Source organism: Talpa europaea (assembly GCF_964194135.1).
Source record: "Talpa europaea genome assembly, chromosome: 8".
NCBI lineage: Eukaryota > Metazoa > Chordata > Mammalia > Eulipotyphla > Talpidae > Talpa > Talpa europaea.
The window spans coordinates 7,499,430-7,520,195 of NC_140075.1; the positions used below are offsets into that span (position 1 = coordinate 7,499,430).

Here is a 20,766-nt window from a genome sequence, read left to right on the forward strand (position 1 = left end):
GGGAGCCCCTGAGCCCCTCGGAGTGGGGGCCTTGGCCTGGGCACTGAAGTGGCAGCCGGAGGACTAGCGTCTGGGGGTCCCGTTCACCCCTCACATTGGGTCCTGACCCGACACACCCACTTCTGCTCACTGGTTCCCCTCACTGCCCCCACTGCACCTGGCGGGACCGACCCAACGGGGACAGACAGAGGCTGCCAGGGAGCCAAGGGGCCTGTGTGGTGTCCGCAGCATGTGCCAGGGCCTCCTCCATGGCTCCTCACCCAGCGCCCTGGTGGGGTGAGCAAGGAGTGCGCACCCCCTCCGGCCCAATCATCCCCTCCCCAGCACGCCCTGCTCTGGGGATCCCCTGTGGGGCGCGGCCAATGTTTCACAGTTGAGGGTGGCCCCACAATGGGACTCATCCCCCCAGAGTCCCCCTGTGTCACGGGTGCCCCCAGGCTCCCCGAGGAGCCCAGGATGACCCCCGGGCGCTCCCTGGGCGCTGAGGAGGTGCCCTGTTCGCCTGATGAGCCCTGGGCCTCACAGGGGCAGTTTGGAAGTGGGGGCTCTGAGCCCCGCTGTCCCCAGCGTGCCTCCTCTATGCTCCCTCTGCACGGGATGGCCGGGGTGGCTGTGCCCCTGGATGGGGGGAGACCCTGGGGCCCCCTTGGGCTCCCACAGACACCGGGAGGGCTCCGGGCGCGCCTGGAAGGCCACCTGCGCCATCCCCCGCTCAAGCTGCTGTCCCGGGGTCCCCAGCCCGGAACCGGGCTTGTGGGCAGCAGCGACCCCCAGACTCTGGCCCCCACCCATGCAGGGGCGGGTGAGGCTGCCTTACCCAGCACCGGGAGCCTGGCGGGGGAGCAAGCCCGAGCCGCCCGGCTGCGGCCCCTGGGGGATGGTCCAGGGGGGCCCTCACTGCTGCCTGGGCTCGGCCCTGCCTCGCGGTCAGCACCAAGCTCCCCGGCGGCGGTCACTCCGTCCCCCCAAGACCGTAGTCACTTCCCTGCCCCAGGAATCCCTCGTGTCCACCGCGCCCCTCACTGGCAGACAGGGGTCGCTGCCCCCCCAACCTAGCGCCGGCCCCATCCCAGGGAGGCAGCCTCTAAGTGGACCCGACTCCCGCGGCTCCTCCCCCACCTCGAGTGTGGCCCGGGGCCCCCCACCGTGCTGCCCCCAGATGGCGGGGTGTCTGCACCCGAGCCCCGGCATCTGCTCCCTGAGAGGGTGGGGTAGGGGCCCGGGGAGCCCTGGAGGGTCTGAGAGCGCAGGGGGCCCAGTGCCCAGGGATGGCCAGTCAGCACCAGCCGGGGCACCGAATCTGCTGGACGCATGACTGGGCGCTCTGGGGCCTGGGCCCTGGACTTGGGTGGCGCAGAGGGCTCGGGGTGCGGGCCTTTCCTAAACTACGTGCGGCAGGGTCAGCCCAGGACGCCGGCAGGCGGAGGTGGTGGCGGGTGGCGACGCTGCAGGGCGCAGAGCTGTGGGTGGGGGTGGCCTGGTGATCCAGTAGATTCCAGCCTCAGTCTCCGCAGTGACCCCCGCCCCTGCGTGCGAGGACACAGCAGGCAAGGTCAGCTTCCCACGTTCCAGCTTCTCGTGGTCAATAATTATCTTCCTTCCCTTTTGGCCTTGGATGCTTTCTGGTGAATTTAAGTTCGTAATATATTTCTTGACCTTCTGGATCAACAGTTGGAATGCACGACTTCTGGCACATTGAGGATTTATAAAACTGTTGCTATTGTATCCCCACAACTGTGCCAGCAGCAGGTTACCATGACAAAAAGAAACAGTGAAATAAATCATTTAGTAACGCACAGTAAGAAAAAAAAAATCAGAAATCAATGGTTTTAATTGTGATTAAATGTTTGAATTCATGCAACTTAGAGCACTTAATGTTTTATTAACTTATATATTCTAATTATGTTGTACAAGGTTGGCAAAAATGTTGGCAGTGAAGTGCATGCATTTAGAATGGTCTGATCCAGTTTCTTGTTCAAGGCACACACTGGAGTCTCATCGTATTCCATAACGTTTATTGGCCAGTGTAACAGCATCATGAATTAATATTAACAGTGTCCCTATCGGCACTAAAAATAAAAAGGCCAATCACTTAACAGAGCAGGAGGCCATTGTCAGCCCAGAAGTTCACAGGTCAGGATTTTGCCACCTCTTCTACCACCCCTGGCTGGTCTCTGGATTTGCCTGGTTCAACCTGGAGCTCCCCCGGGCTGGACGCAAGGTCAGCCTGACTGAGCCCCTCCCAGGTGAGTGTTTGAGAGTGACCGAATGTCGGACATCTGATTGGAACTGCATTTCATCATGAAATATTTGGTGTGAAATTTTCAAATATGGAACGTCACAGACGGGAAAGCAAAGGATGATGCAGTCAGCGGAGAGGAGCTGAGGCCAGACAACAGCCTCACCCTCGGGGCGCTTCACTTCCCAAATGAGATCTTCTTCAAATCCTTTGCACGTCTATGAACTCACCAAATGATAGTGTTACATTTTTGCACATAAATCCGACAACTTTTTCAATTCAACCTGTTCGTAAAAATGCGGACACTCTGTGTGAGATTCCTCTTGATGACCTGCCCGGCCAGGGCATTGTCCTGCCATTCCCACCCGCCCACTCTAGGGTATGAAATAAATGGGGACAACACTCCTGTGAAGTGTGGGGTGAGGTCATGGATGGCATCACTAACACATTTCTGGAAATATTAGATGCCAGGCAGGCTACTAGCTATCATTTTGTTTTGAACAGATTGTTTCTCAAAAATTCCCACCCAATAATTTTTGTATTTTTTTAGTAATTATACGGCATAGGAACTTAACATTATTATATCTGCTGTCCACCAAGCGTTGATTGTGTTTATGGTAAATGCGGCGACACCCACACCAGAGCTTCCAGAAGGGTCTCTGCCACATCAGGTGTGTGGGTCCTTCTCTATAGTGGATCGTGACTGCTCAGATTCTAACTTGGACCCTACAGCCTTGTTTATGCTGTGCAGGCCTCACTCACTAAGTTCAGGGGCCTCTGCCCTACAGTGACACCTGACCCCACACATGACCGTGAAGGTCAGTGACATTAGAGGGAAAGCCAACTTAGAGACTGGAGATGCTGCCCCAGGGACAACTGAGATGACAACAGATGAAACTGCTGCTGACAACTGCTGACAACTGAGAAGAAACCCAACCATCTCCTCTCTTGGCTGGGTGCCACAGAAATGGAGAACAGCAGAGAGTGGCTGGAAGTTGTTACCCCAGTATACACGGAATATCACACAGCACCTAAGAGATAAAAAGAGCAACAACTAAAACTAAGGGTATATGAAGTTATCTTAATATATATTTTATCATTTATTTTATTTAATATTTATTTTATTATTTATTATATCATTAATATGCATTTTATAATTATAAGAATATAGAATAGTATAATGTGAAAATTCAAAATAATTGTCTTGTAAAGAGTAATGAACTCATCTTCCCTATTATAATTTGGTGAGTCTCAACTTCAGGAGTCTCCCCACAGCCAACTTCATGGCTTAGTTCCTCACACTGTATATGACGGGATTAAAGGTGGGGGGCTCCACCGTGTAGAACATAGAAATGACCAGGTCAGACATGGATGGAGTCTCTAAAGTCAGCTTCAAATAAGCAAAAAATGCAGTAGAGACAAACAGCACCACAACCCGCAGGTGGGGCAGGCAGGAGGAGTAGGCCTTGGCCTTACCTTCTCTGGATGGGATCTTCCTGACAGCAGAGATGATGTGGACATAGGAAATGATGACGAAAATAAAACAGCAGATACACAACACTGAAGTAATGAGCATGGGGACAAGTTCATTCATTAAATTTCCAGAGTGGAAAATAGCCAATAACTGGGGGATGTCACAGAAGAACTGGTGGACCAAGTTGGACCCGCAGTAGGACAAGGAGAAGGTTCCTGCTGTGTTCATCACAGCATAGAGACCCCCACCCATCCAGACACAGCTGTCAGCTGCACACATCTGTCCCTGCTCATGATGATGTCATAGTGCAGGGGGAGGCAGATGGCAGCATAGCGGTCAAGGCTCATCACGGTGAGTAGGTGAAGCTCTGTAACTCCTGAAATAACCACCATGAAGACCTGGAGGACACAGCCCGGGAAGGAGATGGAGCTGCTATGCCTCAGAGAGTTGGCAATGGACTTGGGGACCATGACTGAGATGTGGCAGAGATCCGAGAAGGACAGACTCCTCAGGAAGAAGTACATGGGGGTGTGGAGGTGCCGGTCCAGGGTTGTGATGAGGACAATGACCCGTTCCCCAGCAGGGTGCACAGGTAGACCAGGGAGAAGAACAGTGGGTGCAAGAAGCCCATGGTCCCCTGGGTGGGGAAACCCAGGAGGACAAATTCTTTCACGGCCGTGAGATCGGCCAACCCTGGGGCCATAATCTGCTTTAATAAAATAAAGAGGAAGAATACATTTTCAAACATTCTAATATCGAACTTAAGTTGGTTGTCAGCATAGGATAATGATTCAGTCTATCTACCAGGTAATTACTTCTAGATCTCACGGCATCTAGTACCCTCATCTGCATGTGCTGCTGTGTTCAACCTTTCATTTCCATCTCATGTGAGGTGACTTTATCACACTGTCCAAACATGTCCTCAAAATAGGTGAAGGCTTGAAGATTTCAAGTGACCCTATAGAACTTTAAGAATTACAGTCTCACACCTCTCAACAAATCTGACTGACTGTTCCTCCCAACTGCACAAGTCTTGCTGCTCCCCCTCCTGCCCAGGACCCAGCGTCTCCACCCAGCACACCTCCCAGAGGTTGTCCAGGGCACAGCCCCATAGGACACGTGACCGTGCCCAGCCCCTCCCCACCCTGGAGAGCCTGTCCCTGCTCCTCCAGCACAGCCCTGGTCTGGGAAGGCCCCACAGGGACAGGTGTGCAGGGAAATGGGGTGTGCGGGTCCCCGTCTTCCTGCTCCCCAGGACCTGACACTGTCCTGGAACTGAATGATCTGGGTTCCGCGTCCCCATGCGGCGTGTCCTGATGACTCCTCTGTCAAATTCCTGCCCTGTGGCCTCACTGCTGATGCCTGGCCCGTCCCCTCACTCCTCATCTCCCTGCCCCTGACTCCCCACATCTGAGGACCCAGAGACCACGTTTCCCACAGAGTCCTCTCCTGGGTCACACCCACACGTCCCTCCTGCAGGATGGGCTTGTCCACCCCCAGGACCCTCCCCAGCCCTTCTGTACCCCTCAGACTCATGCACATCTGTGCAGGGAGGAGGCCGCTCCGGAACTGAGCCGGAAGGTCTGTGCGTGTGGCTGTCCCTGCCGGTCCCAGGACCCCAGGTTCCCCGGGTGTGGGTTTGTTCCTCCCCCCAGGCCCGTGCGTGAGTGGGGACGTCTGGACACGGGGAAGCCCTGCCCTCTCTCCTCCCCTCACCAATCTCACCCTCTCCCACCTCTGTGGCGTGGTAGAGGGGCAGGCCCTGGGGAGGCAGGTTTTTAGGGTCACATAGTAACATAATTACAACACATTGGTGAAATCTTCCTAATTATTTAATAAAAATGGGAAAATAAATCATGTAATGAGATCGTCCAAGATATAGACATCTTTAGACTGATTTTGGTAATGATGACAGAAGCTCTGGCATATTCTCTCCCTGTGCATTATCACTAACGACCCCTGAGTGGTGGAGTAGGGAAAAAAAAAAAAACAAGTTCTTGTCTGTAAAGAGACATTCTTCATCACAATGTAATTCGGTTAATTGTTGTGCTTTTGTACAGTGCCCAGAACAACTCAGGGTGCTGAATGCTCAAGTGCCAGTTATGAAGCATTAATAGTCACATACATGATGCACCACAATGTTCTGTTCAATCTTTTGAACACTTTAAATTCCAGGAGTGTATTTCCTCTCGCTGAGACTTATCCAGCATGATAAGGCAGTGGGGCACTGAGAAACTTGTGCACCTTCAGAATTTTTTAGTTTTTGTGATTTATAAAATGACTATTTTTATTACTGTGAATTCTCAAATCTAAAATGAAGTTTGAAATCTAAAAACAGTCAATTCTGAATGATTTCCATTCTGAAAACTGTTTAAGAACAGAAAACCTGCAGTCTGGGGGGGCAGTTCCTGCTCCCGTGTCGAGTCTCTCTCCTGAGGTTGTCCCCATGGCAGGACAGAGGGCATCCCGGCCTCTCACTCCATGGTGGGAGCTCGTGGTAAGCCTCTGAGCACTCACATGATGTTGCACCCCGTCCTTTGCCGCCTCATGGACAGAGCAGGACCTCAGGGCTGGGCTATTTGAGCTTCTGGAGCTGGTGTCCGCGTGTTGGACATGGTCCAGATTCCAGCCATCAGGGACCTTCCTCTGGAGGGAAAGTGTGTGTTTACTTGACTGTGTTAATTGGAGCGTCCTGCAGTGCATCTCAGTGAGTAATTATCACACTCGGTGTGCAGATGTGATGTTGTGTCTGGCTCACGCCTCTATGGAAGTGAATAGACAAATCCTCATAGCCAGGTTCCATTCCCCACCTGTCGTGTCCGCCGTGGTGGGCACCATCAGTCATAACAGTGCCCTGAGTCCCTGTCTAGACAGCTGGACAGTCACCCATCATCCCCCCCCCATGTGCCCTTCAGGGAGAGGCCCTGGGGATGGACGTGAGGGGGATGTGGGAAGGCCTGGATGGGAGGGAAGGGACACAGAGAGAGGCAGGAGGGAGCCCAGGGAGCGGAAGTGGGGTGGAAAGACAATGGACATCCAGCAGAAGTGAGTGACCATGGGGGTCACCAGCCCAGCGAGAAGAGAAACTTTACTGGTCTCTGAAATTGTGTATCCTGTGGTTCTTTTCCACCCCAGCACCTGTCCCTGCACTTACATTAGAACTGTTATTAGGTTTGAATAATTTTACTTTTAACCTTAACAAAATGGAGTAGAATATTAGGGTTTCTGCTCATGATGTCATATCCTTAGGTTTGCTGCATGATGATGGTGATGTCACACATGGAAACAGGCGTTTATCTGCTTGAGTTTACTCTTCTGTAGGGGGTGGGGCAGGACCTGCTTCACTCTGCTGCATGTGTCTGACTGCTTCTCTCAGCACCGTCTCCCCACTTTCCTGCTCCAGTGCCTGTTCTGGCTCCTCTGTTGCAGAGTCACTATCCATCCTGATGAGGGTGGGTTCCTGGCCCTTGTTATATTCCAGTGGCCGGCCTGTCTGTTTTTGTCCGAGTGCCATGCTGCTTTAACTATCAGAGCTTTACTATACAGTTTTAAGTCTGGAAGTGTGCTTCCTCCTTTCTTACTCATTTTCGTCAAGACTGTTTTGGCTGTTTGTGGTCTTTTGTAGTTCCATATGCTTTTCTGTAATGTTTGTTTCATATGTTTGAAAATGCCATTGGAATTTTCATTTGGATTGCATGAATCTGTAAATTCCTTTGAGTCTGATGGATATTTTGTAATCCTGATTCTTCATGTCCATGAAGATGGCATATTGTTCCCTTTTTTTCTGTTTCCTATTTATTCTAAGAATGTCTTACAATTTTCTGGGTATCTTCACTTCCTGTTTTAGGGTTACTCCTAGGTAATATTGTGATTATATGTAAGATTGCCTTCTCAATTCTTCACTTCTGATTCATCTTTTGGATATAGGAAGGCAATTGATGTTCATTTGTTGATTTTGTACTTTTCTTTTTTTAATTTTATTTTTATATTCCCCATAAAATTGCAACCCCCTTATTTTGACCCCAATGCCTCCTTTCCCCGCCCCCCACTCCCTCTAGAGTGGCTCTAGTTCATAGTTGTTTGTTGATATTGATATTTTCTCTCTTATATTTATTCTTTTTTTATAGTATGATCATTGGTTTATTTCCCATAGCATTCTCAAATAATCACAGTCATTAATATACTATTTTTAATTTGATTTTTATTTTTTATATTCCCCATGCAATTGCAACCCACTTATTTTGACCCCAACCCCTCCTTTCCCCGACACCCACCCCCGTAGAGTGTCTCTGGTTCATAGTTGTTTGTTGATTTTGATTTTTACTTCTTATAGTTATTCTTTTTCCTGGTCCCTTATATTAGTTTTCCAGATTTCTGCTATGAGTGAGACCATCCGGTATTTTTCTTTTTCTTTCTGGCTTATTTCACTGAGCATGATCCCTTCCAGCACCATCCATGTTGATGCAAATTGCATGTGTTTATCTTTTTTGATTGCTGAGTAATATTCCATGGTGTATATGTACCACATCTTCTTGATCCAGTCATCTATTTTTGGGCATTTGGGGTGTTTCCAAAGCTTAGCTATTGTAAACAGTGCTGATATAAACATAGGGGTGCAGGTGCTCTTTGGAATTTGTGTTTCTGTGTCCTTTGGGTAAATACCTAGGAGTGGAATTGCTGGATCATATGGAAGCTCTATGTTTAGTAGGTCCAGAAATCTCCACACAGCTCTCCATAGTGGTTGGACCACTTTGCACTCCCACCAGCAGTGCAGGAAAGTTCCTTTTTCTCCACACCCTCGCCAACATTTGTTGTTGCTAGTTTTTTTTTTTTTTAATATGTGCCATTCTCACTGGTGTAAGATGGTATATCATGGTAGTTTTGATTTGCATTTCCCTGATTACAAGTGATGTTGAACATTTTTTCATATGCCTGTTGGCCATTTGCATTTCCTCTTCAGAGAAGTTTCTTTTTAGCTCTTCTGCCCATTTTTTGACTTGATCATTTTCTTTGTTTTTGTTGAGTCTCATCAGCTCCTTGTAGATTTTTGTGATAGTCCTTTATCATTAGTGTTGGGTGCAAACATGTTCTCCCAGTGGGTGGGGTTTCTCTTTGTTTCGGTTACTGTCTCTTTTGCTGTGCAGAAGCCCTTTAATTTGATGTAGTCCCAGCTGTTTATCTTTGCCTTCACAATCACTGCTTTGGTTGATGTGTCTGTAAAGATGTCTTTGACGTGAATATCACGTAGTGTTTCGCCTATATTTCCTTCTATGTATTTTATGGTTTCAGGTTTATGTCTAGTTCTTTAATCCATTTTGAGATGGTTTTTGTGCATGGTGTGAGGTAGTAGTCAAGCTTAATTCTTTTGCATGTAGCGACCCAGTTTTCCCAGCACCATTTATTGAACAAACTTTCTTTGCTCCAATGCATAGTCTGTGCTCCTTTGTCAAAGATTAGTTGAAAATGCATCTGTGGGTTTATTTCTGTGTTTTCTATTTGGTTCCATTGGTCCATATATCTGTTCTCGTTCCAATATCATGCAGTTTTGATTATTATGGCTTTGTAGTACAGTTTGAAATCTGGGAGAGTGATGCCTCCATTCCCTTCATTTTTTTTTTTTTCAGGAGGGTTTTGGCTATTTGGGGTTTTTGTCAGCTCCATGCGAATTTCATCAATATTTTTTCTATTTCTTTGAAGAATGACATTGAAATTTAAATTGGAATAGTATTGAATCTGTATATTGCTTTTGGTAGGATGGCCATTTTGATAATGTTAATTCTTCTGATCCATGAGCAGGGGATGTCTTTCCATTTCTTTGTGTTTTCTTCTATTTCTTTTAACAGTGTTTTATAGTTTTCTTTGTTTAGGTGCCAGTGTCCAATAGATGTCTGGTAAGTCCATGAGTTCTATGTCTTTATTTAGAGCTCTAGTGTCTTTGTTTATTTTTTGTCTCGTTGTTTATCTGTCTGTTGGTGAGAATGGGGTGTTGAAGTCTCCCACTATATATGTATTTTATTTAATATCTGCTTTCAGAGCTGATAATAATTGTCTAACATATTTTGGTGCCCCTTCATTTGGTGAGTATATGTTGATGAGTGTTATAGCGTCCTGATGTAGTGTCCCTTTGATCATAATATAGTTTCCATCTATGTCTCTTTTTACTTTTTTTTTTATTTGAAGTCTATTTCATCTGATATATGTATGGATGTCCCTGCCTTCTTTTTTGGTTCATTTGCTTGTAGGATTGGTTTCCAACCTTTTACTTTCAGTCTGTGTTTATATTTTGTGGTTAAATGTGTTTCCTGGAGACAACAGAAGGTTGGATTTTGGTTTTTAAATCAGCCTGCTACTCTGTGTCTTTTTATTAATGAGTTTAATACATTTATATTTAGAGTTAATATTGATATATTGGCATCTGTGTTTGCCATTTTGTTTGTCTTTTTTTGTGATTTTATTCCTTGCTTTATTCTGTTCTTGTTCATTCCTCTATTGGTTTTGGGTTTAGGACATCTTGTAGAATTTTTTGGAGCAGAGGTTTAGTTGTGATGAATTTTTGGAGTTTCTGTTTGTCTGGGAAGGCCCATAGTTTTTCTTCATAGAGGAAGGAGATCTTTGCAGGGTAATGTATTCTTGATTGTCATTTGCTGTCATGAAGTATGCTGAATATGTTACTCCATTCTCTTCTTGCCTATAATGTTTCTTTGGAGAAGTCTGAAGTTAACCTGATTGTTTTCCCTTATAAGTTATATGTTTCATCCCCCTTGCCCGTTTCATTATTTTACCTTGTCTTGGACTCTTGCAAGCTTTACTATTAGGTGTCTTGCTACAGTTTTCTTTTCATTGTGGTAATTGAGAGTTCTTCTCACTTCTTTTATGTCTATATTTGTCTCCTTTTTTATGCTTGGGAAGTTTTCTTCAATTATCTCCTTGAATAATTTCTCAGTTCCTTTGTCTCTCACCTCACCTTCTGGAATGCCTGTAACTCTTACATTTCATCTCTTCATATTTTATCTCTTGTGAATGTGCTATTGATATATTGTCCAAGCATGTGTCCATAAATTCGTGAAGAAATGGAAATTTTAAATGACCATGATAAAACCTGAATATTAGGTCTGTCACTAACCTGAATTGACAGAACACCAGTGCCCAGTCATTCCCAGGCCCGCGGCTCCCCCTCCTGCCCAAACCCCAGTGCCTCCGCCCAGCACGTCTCCCAGAGGTTGTCCAGGGCACAACCCCAGGGAACACGTGACCATGCCCAGCCCCTCCCCACCCTGGAGAGCTTGTCCCTGCTCCCCCAGCACAGCCCTGGTCTGGGGAGGCCCCATAGGGACAGGTGGGCAGGGAGGTGGGGTGTGCGAGTCCCCGTTTTCCTGCTCCCCAGGACCCGACACTGTCCTGGAACTGAATGATCTGGGCTTGGCCTCCCCGTGTGGCGTGTCCTGACTTTCCTCTGTGAGATTCCTGCCCCTGCGGCCTCACTGCTGCCTCCTGGTCTGTCCCCTCGTCTTCTCATCTCCCTGCCCCTGACTCCCCACATCTGAGGACCCAGAGACCACGTTTCCCGCAGAGTGTCCTCCTGGGTTACACCCACACGTCCCTCTTGCAGGATGGGCTCGTCCACCCTTGGTCCCTCCCCGCCCCTCTGTCCCCCTCAGACTCATTCACATCTGTGCAGGGAGGAAGCCGCTCTGGGGCTGAGCTGGGCGGTCTGTGAGTGTGGCTGTCCCTGCCAGTCCCAGGGCCATGGGTCCCCGGGTGTGGGCTTGTTCCTCCCCCAGGCCCATCCATGAGTGGGTATGACTGGACACGGGGCAGCCTTGCCCGCTCACCTCCTCCCCAATCTCACCCTCTCCCCCCTCTGTGGGGTGACGGTGGAGCAGGCCCTGGGGAGGCAGGATTTTTAGGAGAATATTATAATGTAAAATTATTGCCACACATTGCTGAGAATAATTTCATAAATTTAATAAAAACAAGAAAATAAATCAGGTACGTGGTGGTGAAAAATGTTGACATCTGTTGAGTGACCTTAAAGACATCTTTAAAATGGATAAAATAAGGTGACATATCTCCCCAGGCCCTGTGTAAATACTGTGCCTCATTTTACAATTACACTGACAATCCCTGCATGTGGAGTTGGGGAAAAATCCCAAGTTGATGTCCACAAATAGACAGATGTTGGCAGCACCATCATGTTAGTGCCAGAGCCATGAAGACGTCAACATGTCTCTGACAAGTTACTGAATTTATTCCTGACTCATCTGTCATCATGTTCAGGAGAAAAGGCATACCATTCTGAATTGAACATTAAGTGTAATATTTAATTCCCTCTGGAATGTCTTCCTCTCCACCAATTCTATTAATTGCTGTAATTTTATTCAGCGCCCAGAACCCACTGAATGTGCAGATGCTCATCCCAGGTGTGCAGCAGAAATCTTCACATCACCCATATATCAAAACCTATGCTCAATGTATTAAAAGTCAATGTGTTTGAGCATTGTAAATTACAAGAGAATATCTTTTCTCTCCCTGAGTCTCACCCGGGCTGACAGAGCAGTGGGACATGACAACTTGGGCCCCATCATCATTAGTTATCGTGATTTACAAAGTGAATAGTGTAACTACGGCAAGTTCTCCAGTCTAAAATGAAGCTTGATTGTGAAAATTCCCAAGTGTGAGTGGATTCTCCCCTCCAAATGGCTGGGGGCAGATACCTGCAGTCTGGGGGGAAGTTCCCGCTGCCGTGTCAAGTCTCTGTCCTGCGGTTTTCCCCATGGAGGGACAGAGGGTGTCCCAGCCTCTCACTCCATGGTTGGGCTCATGGGGAACCTCTGAGCACTCACAGCATGTTCCACCCCATCCTGTGCCACCTCAGGTACAGAGCAGGGCCTCAGGGCTGGGCTATTTGACCTCTGGAGCTGGTGTCCACGTGTTGGACACTGTCCAGCTGTCCAGATTCCAGCCCCCAGGGACCTTCCTCCAGAGGTGAGACACATACTTTTTTTTTTTTTTTTACTGTCTTAATTGGCATTGTCCTGTAGCACATTCAGTGATCATTAGTGCACCGAGTGTGTCAGAGGGGATTTCCTTAGTTTTCACACCTGTGAGGACAGGACCTGTCCCCCCAGGCCCAGAACCTCCCCTGACCACCTCGGGGACCCGGGTGGCCCCATCATCAGAGCCAGGTCAAGCCTGGCCACAGGGAGCGGTAAAGTCGCTGCTACCCGCGAGTGCCCTCCGTGCCTGGCAGGTTGGGGGAGGCACTGGCGGGGGTTGGGGGGCAGCGTGGGGGACAGGGCGAGCAGGACGACGAGCAGACACCCCAGTCCGGGAAAGAGAGTGACAGAAGCCGGACTCCAAAGCCAAGATGTTGGCGCCGCAGCAACTCTCCATGTCCTGACGCTCCCACCGGCCCCTCTAGTGCCTGAGATTCTGACTTGCTGCTGACCTCGCGTGAACATCGCCTTCATGTGGCAGTCCTGCCCAGGTAAGCGTGGGGAGGACAAGGCTTGGCTGGGGTCCCCTGGCGGGCGGGGGTCTGGGTCTGCCTGTGGCACTCAGGCCCCCGCCTAGGCCGCCCGAGCCCGGCCAGCAGCTGGGGGGGGGAGGACAGGACTCAGGGGACCCTGAGGAACCTGCATGCCAGGAGCCTCCTCCATGCGAGCGGCCGGCAGCAGGTCACTCTCCGGCGTCTGAGCCAACCTGACAGTGGTCAGCGGAGAGATGATCACGCCCGGGGGAGCTGTGTGGCCCCTGAGGCCAGGGGAGGGACACTAAGTGACCGAAGTCCGTTTCCTCCCCTGACAGGAAGTGACCCCTTCATGTGAGGTTCCGGCTGGGCCCGCAGGACGGAGGACACACAGGACAGTCCCAGAACTCCCCAAAGGGCTCTGCAAGGTGGAGGCGGCCCCAACGGCGTGGGGTGCAGTCAGGGAGTATCTGCCTGGAGCCTGGGACTGGCCAAGTCCGGGGTGAGGGATCACATGCTGCCCAGCAGGGATTGACCATGTCCGCAACCGGAGGGCGCCTGGCACTTCACCCAACTCTGGGGATTCCAGTGGATGCTGTTTAGGGGGATAGACCCCGTGCCCCGACTGCCCGCTCATGTGCCCACATGTCCCCCTGCCTAGGCCTTGCAGACAACACATGCCTACTCCTGGGGGATCCTGCCTCTGGGTACTGTGACCGCTGATGCTTTGGATGCCCTAGACCGCCCGGGAGACGACACCCACTTCTTCTTGCTCTGCCTGCGTGGTAGGGGAAAGCGGGTTCAGCACCGGGCGGGGTGACCTTTAGGCCTCAGGGAGAAGGTCGTGGGGGGCTGGATGGGCTAGGGTGCTGTTAATGCGGGTTGTGGGGGATCCTGCATCCTCACATAAACTCTTCTGGTAGAAAAGCCTCAGCCCATGAAGGGAATAGTCAGTTCTTCCTGCTCACCCCGGCTGAGAAAATCTTCTCAGCCCAGGAGCACATTCCCCACATTTAATCTCTCCGGACACAGACTCGAGTCTGTCCACCATGTGGACCCTGGTGTCCAGCACACGTGGAGGGAAGGGGCCACGACGGAAAGTGTGGGCTGAGTGTGAGGAGCTGAAGCGTCGTCACCAGAAGCTTTCAGAGATCCCAGGAAGCAGCAGGACAGAGTCCTTATTAGACATTAACGCTGAATAATGTCACAATCACACCCTTGACTCTGATGGCCCCACGGGATGAGCCCATCCCGGGACATGAAAGAACACATCCGTGTGGGGTCAGGACGTGCCAGTGATCTCGGAGCAGGGTCTGGACCTGAATCCACCTGCCCGCGACTCTACAGGCACCGGGTGTCCTCCTTAGAGACTGTCTGCCTAGGCCTGGCCATTGTCTGGACTGGGTTGCTTCCCCCTGTTGTGGTGGGGACACACTTGTGTGGATGGACACTCGCCCTTGTTAGGAGTGTGGGGTGCACATGGCTTCTCCCCATGCAGAGCCTGTGCTCACAGTTTTCTGAGGCCCAGGAGCACTCTAGTGTGTGTGTGGGGGGCACTTGTTTATTACTCTTGGGGTTCCCTGTCCTTGAATTGTGGAGGCAGGAGGGTGTTCACGTGGGTGTTCTGAGGTGTGTGAGGGGGCACCACACACACAGAGGGGCAGCAACAGAGCCCCAAAACAGGACAGCAAAGATATGACAAATGGCAATTATTACCATGACCCCAGGTGACACCTCTCGGGAGGTCAATTACTCTTCTTAACAGAGTCTAGAGGCTTCGCTCAAAGCCAAGACAAGTAGTGTGTAAAAGCCATGGCCCGAGAGTGATGGAGGCCCAGTGGGGAGACACCTGCCTCAGGGTCTTTCATGGAAAGATGAGCAACTTGGGGGACTTCCCCACACAGATTTTATTCTGAAATCTCAGTGGACTCTGTCTGGTCGTTAACATGCATGTTATAAGAGAAATATTGTCTGACTGAGTCTGTTATGATCCATCAGGTGTGTTTGGAGACACCATGTCCTGATGCAGAGAGGACGCATGAGGGAGGAGCCTTTCCCAGCTCATGTTCTCAGGGTGGGTGAGCAGCCGTGAGGCCCCGGCATTTATAGCACAGAACCTGCTGGAAAATAAAAGTTACAAGTATTGCCTGCTTTACTTTTCATAATATAAAAAGTGACATAATTGCAAATGTACTAGAAAGTGGAGAAGAAGACCTGGTGCAGGACATCAACAAACAACCTTGTGAACCCCTAGAATGTGGACTCCTAAAAATAAACACAAGAGCATCAAATATCTTAAAAATTTTAAAACTTAATTGACAAAACATAGTTCTTCAAAAATAGTTCACAATTTTAAAACAAACACGATTTAATGGACTGTAATCAAATCAGAATGCCGTATAAATGACCATGAAATAGAGGTTTAAATCATAGACTCCGATTATTTTTTATTTTTAATGACTATTTACATATTTTACATCATTCTTCATTTTTTGCCCAATGTATGCTTTCTCATCTCAGGTGCAGTCCCCATGAGATCCCAGCACCCACTCCCCCACGAGCATCACTGCCATTCCCTGTGCCCTTCCCACCAGTTCTGATCCTGCTCCCTCCTGCCCATTGTAGTGTGTCTGGTTGATAGTCGCCTGATGGTGTTGATTTTTACTTTATTATAATTACTTCTTTCTCCTGTTCTCTTGTTTGAATCCTCTATGTTCCTGCTATGAGTGAGACCATCTGGTATTTTTTTTTTTCTGTCTGGCTTATTTCATTGAGCATGATCTCTTCCAGCTCCATCCATGTTGCTGTGCATGCCACAAATTTATCTTTTTGATTGCTGAGTAATATTCCATTGTGTGCATAGAACACATCTTCTTGATCCAGTCATCAATGAGGGGGCATCCGATGTGGAGAAAAACGAACTCTCCCGCACTGCTGGTGGGAGCATGAACTGGTCCAACCACTATGGAGAGCTGGGTGGAGATTCCTCACACTTATAAAAATGGAGCAGCAAAAAAAATATGATGCAGCAATTCCACTCCTAGGTACTTACCCAAAGAACAAAAGCACGTTAATTCAAGAGGACGCCTGTACTGCTAGTTTATTGCAGCACTGTTTACAATAGGTAGGCTACGGAAACAACCCAGATTCAGATTGTTTAAGAAACTTCCACCCATCTGTGGGAGATTCATTTCAAGTGCAATTCCTACTTGACTTTTGAACAGAAGAATTAATTTCTCTTGGAGGATGCTGCCCCATTATGAATCGTGAGGTTTGGGAGGTCCCACTTCTGTCTTCCCTCACCTCCCCTCCACAAGGCAGGGTCCTCAGTGGAGACACACACAGGGACTGAGGGTACCGAGTGCCCAGAACTGGGGTCCCGTGGCCTTGTACTCCCAAGGACAAACCCCCTTTACAACTGCTTGGTTTCACATAAATTTTGGAGACGAGTGTGTTCTAGAACATTCTTTCATATACCAGCCATAATATTTAAAAAACTAGGATTCATATACTGAATGTCACACAGATAAGAGTTTTGAAAAATGGCTGCATTATTTTAGGAAATATATTTTTTTAAAGATTTATTTATTTATTTACACAAGCACTGGGTACAGTCAGAAGCGCGGGAGGGTAAGAGAATTCACCAGAGCCAGAGCGGGGAGCAGAGCAGACCTACTGACAAAATACACTGTTGAGGGGTAAGCAGGTGAGGCAGGAGAGGTCTGCAGGCCATGTGGGACCCTTGACAGTGACTGGGGATCAAATCAGCACTGCAGAGACTACGGGCAGCTTCACAACCCAGAGTTCAACCGTTGCGCCCCCTGGGAGGCCCAGGAAATATATTTTTGAAGAATAGAAAAATGATAAAATTTGTCAAAGGAAAAACTGTAATGATAAGACTTATTTTACTTTAAAATGGTGATGGTAATAGTTAGAGGGAAAATCTAAATAACTGCTGGGTCCATGAATGTAGATGGTGTAATTAATTTAGGAAAACAGTGATATCACATGCTGGTGTATTGGCCCTTCATCAGTCTCCCCACAGCCGACTTCATGGCTTGGTTCCTCAGACTGTATATGACGGATTAAAGGTAGGGGGCACCATCGTGTAGAACATAGAAATGACCAGATCAGACACGGACGGGGTCCCTGAGGTCGGTTTCAGATAAGCAAAGCTTCCAGCGGAGAGAAACAGCATCACAACCAGCGGGTGGGGAAGGCAGGTGGCATAGACTTTGGCCTTCCCTTCTGTGTATGGGATCTTCCTGACAGCAGAGAAGATGTGGACATAGGAAATTACGATGAAAATAAAACAGCTGATACTCCAGACCACACTAATGAGAATGGGGACAAGTTTGTTCATCAAATTTCCTAAGCAGGAAATAGCCAATAACTGGGGGACGTCACAGAAGAACTGGTGGACCAACATGCTGGACCCACAATAGGACAAGGAGAAGGTTCCAGCTGTGTGCATCACAGCATAGAGACCCCCCACCCAGCCAGGACACAGCTGTCAGCTGCACACACCTGCCCCTGCTCATGATGACCTCATAGTGCAGGGCGTGGCAGATGGCAGCATAGGGGTCAAGGCTCATCACTGTGAGCAGGTGAAGCTCTGCAGTTGCTGAAATAACCAGCACAAAGACCTGGACAACACAGGCCGGGAAGGAGATCGAACTGCTGTGCTTCAGAGAGTTGCCAATGGACTTGGGGACCGTGGCTGAGATGAGGCAGAGGTCCGTGAAGGACAGACTCCTCAGGAAGAAGTACATGGGGGTGTGGAGGTGCCGGTCCAGGGTGGTGTTGAGGACGATGAGCCCGTTCCCCAGCAGGGCACATGGGTAGACCAGGGAGAAGAGCAGCGGGTGCAGGAAGCCCATGGTCCCTTGGGTGGGGAACCCCAGGAGCACAAATTCTGTCAAAGTCGTGATATTCGTCACCCCTGGAGCCATCATCTGTATGAAAAATAAAGAGGAAGAAACTTTGTCAAATCTTCCTATATTGAATGTAAGTGCATTATCAGCATAGGATAATGATTCAATTTATTTAGCCAGTAATCAATCCTTCTACGTCCCCCCGGAGTCTAGTACTCTCATCTGCGTGTGCTGCTGTGTTCAAACTTTCATTTCCATCTCATGTGAGGTGACATGATCACACTGTCCAAACATGTCCCGAAAATTGGGGAAGGCTAGAAGATTTCAATTGACAAAAATTCTTAGAACTTTAAGAATTACAATCTCAGAAAAAATGCATCAGGACAAAGGAGCAACATGGCGGCGAGGAGACGCTGCGAGTAAGATCTCCCATTAAAAAAAAAGTTAATAGGTAGGAAAAGTGGCAGGTCCCAGTGAGAACTGGGACACAGAAGATAAACAGACAACTCCAGCAAACTACCCGAACAAGGAAGTTGCCAAAAAAGAGGACTAGAAGGGAGGAAAGCACAGAACGCTGCTCCCCTCCCCCACCCACAGAGTCGGCACTCTCCGACCAGCAGAGAGGAGGAAAACAACAAACTAAAATGACCAAAAAGAACAAACTACGCATCAAGCGGGACTGTGAGTGGAAAGGAACTATTTCAGCCACCACACCCCGTGAACGGGAGCGGTGGATAACCCTGCAGGATTCGCCGCAGTGGTGAGCGAACGGCTCCGGGCGCCATTAGAGAACAGCAGAGACCACCGGAGGAGACCCGCACACAGCCCTGGGCCAGCAGGTAAGCTTGTGCATAAAAAGTGGCGCGCTTGAAAAGCCAACGCGTATCTTGCGGCTGCCCAGATCCCCACGCCTGCGACCTAGGCTTGTGGGGAGATGCGCTGGGACCCTCACTGAGATGAAAACCCCTCACTGAGTAATCAGGAACCAGGCACCCAGGCACGGGAGCTGGGTGCAAAAGACTCCATTTATGCAGGCACTGAACTGGCCTACAGCCCGCGTCCTGGACATGAGGGCTTTGGAACTGAGACCCGGGTCATGAAATTCAGGGTGTGGGTTCTCCACGATGGTGGGGCACAAGGCAGACACAGCACCCCAAAGCAGTTGAGGTTTACCCTACCATTCCCGCTCTGTTCCCTGCCCCACTGGGTGGGAGGGCTCTAGGAGAGATCTCTGGCTCCACCTAGCGACTTGAAACGAGCAGAAGGCTCCTGGAGGTGCCAGTGGCCAGCTGGGAAGTTAGCCCACGCCAGGCCCCTTCTGACCAGTAGTCTGAGCCACAGGGGGAGGGGGCACCCACGGCCGGGGCAGACTGGGTGGGCAGAAGAGTGTGCCTGAGACCGGATGCGCTGGGAGTGCGCCCTGCATCGCCATTTTAGAACAGGGAAATTTCTTCAGTAGACTGCCTGAAGAAGGCTCCCTCAGAGCCAGAGGTGAGCGGGGAAGCTCACCCACACCAGGCCCCTTCTGGCCTGCAGTTCAAACCCAGAGGGCGAGCGGGAACCCACCGCAAGGGCAGACCAAGCACACAGGGGAGTGTGTCCTCACATCGGCATTTAAGAACAGGGACCTTTCTTCAGTAAAGTCTGCTTGAAACAGACAGATGGCCCCTGGAGGAGCAAGAGGGGAGCGGAGAAGCTCACCCAAGATGCCAGCCAGTCCCAGCAACACAGTGTCCCAATGCATACAACAAATTAGAAAACAGACAGTAGGGAGCAGAAGAACCACACACAACCTAACAACTCCTCAGGAAAAAAGCACACCACAAAAAGAAAACCACCACCCAGATTGCAATGACAGTAACTTGGAAGAACTTCTGAGCCTTCCAGAAAGAGAATTTAAAATTGCCGTGATTAAAAAAAATGACAGAACTCATAAAGGAAAACAATGATTGGAAGAAGGAAATTGAGTCCCTAAAGAGGGATGCAAAAGAAATGCAGGAGATCAAAGAATTAATGGAGGAACTAAAGAACTCTGGGAAAAGCAATGAAAGCAGAATAGATGAAATGGAAGAATGAATAAGTACTCTTGAAGACACAGAGATAAAAAGATCCAAAACAGAAAAGGAAAGAGAAGTACGAAGTAAAAAGAACGAAGAAAGACTTCGGGAACTATCTGACTCCATGAGAAAAGGTAATATAAGAGACTACCATGAGATACCATCTTACACCAGTGAGAATGGCACATATTAAAAAAACTAGCAACAACAAATGTTGGCAAGGGTGTGGAGAAAAAGGAACTCTTCTGCACTGTTGGTGGGAGTGCAAACTGGTCCAACCACTGTGGAAAGCTGTGTGGAGATTTCTGGACCTACTAAACATAGAGCTTCCATATGATCCAGCAATTCCACTCCTAGGTATTTACCCAAAGGACACAGAAACATCAATTCCAAAGAACACCTGCACCCCTATGTTTATAGCAGCACTGTTTACAATAGCTAAGCTTTGGAAACAACCCAAATGCCCAAAAATAGATGACTGGATCAAGAAGATGTGGTACATATACAACATGGAATATTACTCAGCATTCAAAAAAGATAAACACATGCAATTTGCATCAACATGGATGGCGCTGGAAGGGATCATGCTCAGCGAAATAAGCCAAAAAGAAAAAGAAAAATACCGGATGGTCTCACTCATAGCAGGAATCTAG

The 20,766-nt window shown here is 49.0% G+C and overlaps 1 protein-coding gene across 1 annotated transcript in view; it reads left to right on the top strand.

The window, feature by feature from the left end:
* Positions 1–390: 390 nt before the first annotated feature.
* The window catches only part of LOC311176193 (olfactory receptor 14A16-like), a gene marked incomplete at both ends in the record, with an annotated part of 94,613 nt that continues 74,237 nt past the window's right edge, over positions 391–20,766 (top strand). Inside the window, one exon of the mRNA XM_084241493.1 lies at positions 391–926. Coding sequence (XP_084097619.1) covers positions 391–926 — 536 coding nt within the window. The remainder of the gene's footprint in view (positions 927–20,766) is intronic.